The sequence below is a fragment of the Loa loa genome (assembly GCF_000183805.2).
Source record: "Loa loa unplaced genomic scaffold supercont3.91, whole genome shotgun sequence".
NCBI lineage: Eukaryota > Metazoa > Nematoda > Chromadorea > Rhabditida > Onchocercidae > Loa > Loa loa.
In genome coordinates, this window is record NW_018108271.1 from 33,526 (window position 1) to 36,810 (window position 3,285).

Sequence of the window (3,285 nt, forward strand, 5' to 3'; positions counted from 1 at the left end):
TTTGAGACAAAAAAAAAAACAAATATCAATTAAAAATTTGCCCATTTTAGTTCATAAATTTGATAATGACTAATCTTCTGAAAGACAAATTTGTTGGGAAAAAAATCAAAATATATTTTGATATTATAGAAATACTTTGTAGTAATTGAAACAGATTTATCACATAGAATTTTATAGTATAAATGTTATTTCATCCAGAATGTTTCATAGTAAAGTGTTTCATTACACAAAAAAAAAATTAAAAATAAATAATTCATTCGTGCCAATTGAATAGAAGAAAACTTCCATGATAATAGCTAAAAATGTTGAAGATTAGGATGTTAACTTTAGTATTTTTTTTTTTAATCGTATCTATATCATACCAGATATCCCTCAGAAATCTGCCAGAAGGATACTGTAATTACGATACAAAAAACAACTTGTTCATTGCTTATTCATAATCTAACTAAGCCAATGACTGTAAGTATGGTGGCTCTTGCTTTCTTAATGTAAACAATGTCAATCGTTTTGTTGATTTTTGAACTTAGCCATCCGATGTTAAACATTTCAGCTAACTGAAGCAATGTAAATATCATTTGATACAAACATTGAAGTAACAATAATTAATAATTATAATAATAATAGTAGTAATAATAACAGTAGTAACAATGATAGTAATAGCAATAATAGCAATAGTAATAATAGTAATAGTAATAGTAATAATAGTAATAATGACAAAAAATAATAGTAATTGTCGGGAATGCTAATTTGTCGTCGCTTTTGACAATAATTTAACCATCGGTTAGTTGATAAGTCGCTGACTCGGGGAAATGTATTTAGCGAATTGAAAAAAAAAAAAAACATCGTATTGTGCTGCTATCCGTCCAGTGGTGGCAAATATGCGAAGATATCATTATTTGTTATTCAATTGTTCAGCTGAATAAGCGAAAAGGATGTATTGTCTGCTTGGTTGTGAAAAATTAAATTTTTCCTTACATATATAAGGATTAGGGAGGAATTTTGTAAGCTCCATCGGCTAGTTATCATGAAGGTATAGCTACCTTTTGGCATTTCTATTGGGTAGGTACTGAGACGTCTTTGTTTCATGGAGTCCACTGTTAGCTTATATCCTATTTACGAGATTTCATCATCCTGTCTGTTGGATATTGTGGAAATTTTATTTGAATATAGCTTTAATTTCGGTAAGCCGAGAATGATAATAATGGTAATAGTAATAATAATAACAGTAGTAATGATGAATAATAATAATAAATGATAATAATAATGATAATGGTAATGATAATAATGATAATGGTAATTAATAATCAAAATTGTACAAGTAAAAAATTTTATTCTGTTTTATTATCAAACAAAAACCGGATGGTCTATTTAATTTGTTAAAAAAAAGAAGGGAGGGAGAGAAAGTATAAAAGACAACGAAAGAGGGAAGAGAAAATAATGTACAGTGAAATTACATATATATGACAAATTTATATGTTGCAAAGAAAAAAAAAATAAAAAGCGAACAAGATAATTTCATAATTTCTGATAATTAAAGAAAAGTGGGAAAAGTCGATAAAAAAGTTAAACGGTGAAAATATTAACAAAAAAAATTATCAAATCAGTAAGCAATAATATAGAAAGTATAAATGAAAAAAGGAGCGTTTATAAACAAATGTGATTTTCACTTTTTTTTTATTCAAATTGAAATCAAAAAAATTTAGAGTAAAGTTCTTTATTTGATATTTTTGGAATTTGTTCGAGAAACGAAAATTATTTAATGGATGGAAGTTCAGTAATTGTTGAAGCTTCACTTGAAAATTCACTGCTAACTGTATAAGCTGTTGAACTCTTCCTATTATGATTATCAGCGTTATTGTTATCACCAGAATCAATATCAGTACCATCATTATCTGATGACGTTTCCGAATCACTCTCAGTGATTGTATTATCAGAATTCCTTCTTTTTTCGGTTACCAAATGTCTATAGTTTACAAGAAAAGAAGCAAGTTAAATCTTGACAAATATTATTTTGATATGATTAAATTACTAATCGAAAATATACATTTGAAACAAACAAAAGGTAATATTTAACGTAGTATATTATAATAAAAAAACATGATTTAATTTGAAAAATAACTGAAATCAATAAAATCTGATGAATTCACTTACTTTTTGAATTTTCCAATAGAATTTCGAGTAGTTGAACCAGAAGTATATTCACTTTCCATTGTCATCGATGATGCTAATTTGCTACGATTAGAGTAACCGCTACTTTTGTCACTGTTATTATTACTAATAGTTTTATTAGGAATAATTAAATTTTGATTTATTGGTCCTTTTAATGGCCAATTCTCATTTAACGTTGAAATATTAGCCGTATTTTTGTCTGAAAATAAATAAATTTAAAAAATATTTTGCATATGATTTATTAACACAATATCATCTTCCCAACCTTGTAATCCTAATAATTTTCTAGTAAAATTCAAAAATACAATTACTAATGAAGATGAAATATTGTATTAACTTAGTAAAGAAATAAATAATTTTAATAATAAGATAGTTAAACGAAAAAGAAAAAATCGAAGTGAAATATGCAAAAAATGGGAAAAATGGAACAAACCTATGGATGATAATGTTGTATTAAGCAATCGTTTATGTGATCGACATGATGGATTAGCAGATATTCGACAAAGTCGTTCTATTTTTTGCTTCGAATTTTTTGATTTATCTTTTAGTTCAGCCGATTTAATCATATGCATCTTTTGTAGTGTTAACATTTTTTGAGCAATTAATTGATCTAACTTATGCAACAATTGTCGCCGACAAATAGCATTATAGCTATTTGATGAATTTGTAATAATATTTGCATTATGTTGACCCCGAAATTGATTTGATCCATTGATAATTCTTGATCTGTTTCCTATATTCCATTTTGGATAATTGCCATTTAAATTGGCCAATTTTAACATAGGCAACCTTTGATATGTTGCATTATTGAAGTATTCCGCACCTTTACTCATTGATTTCTTCGATAAATTAATCTTCCTTTGCGATTGATTACCAGATTTAATTCGATTTGAATTCTCACGCAAAACTGATAACTTATTGCCTAAAATTTAACTAGGAAAAATAAATTGCAAAGGGACATCAACAGAATACTAAGCAAATAAAATATATGAAATGGGATAAAATCAGGTAAACAAATAGGAATTAAATTTGAAAATAATTAAGAATAAGATTGTTATTATTATTATTATTATTATTATTATTATTATCATTATTGTTATTATTATTATTATTATT

The 3,285-nt window shown here is 26.1% G+C and overlaps 1 protein-coding gene across 1 annotated transcript in view; it reads right to left on the bottom strand.

Moving 5' to 3' along the window:
* Window positions 1-1,752: 1,752 nt before the first annotated feature.
* Window positions 1,753-3,285, bottom strand: part of LOAG_17551 (hypothetical protein) — a gene marked incomplete at both ends in the record, with an annotated part of 2,682 nt that continues 1,149 nt past the window's right edge. Inside the window, 3 exons of the mRNA XM_020450211.1 lie at window positions 1,753-1,963; window positions 2,152-2,368; window positions 2,603-3,091. Of these exons, the coding sequence (XP_020306144.1) occupies window positions 1,753-1,963; window positions 2,152-2,368; window positions 2,603-3,091 (917 nt within the window). The remainder of the gene's footprint in view (window positions 1,964-2,151; window positions 2,369-2,602; window positions 3,092-3,285) is intronic.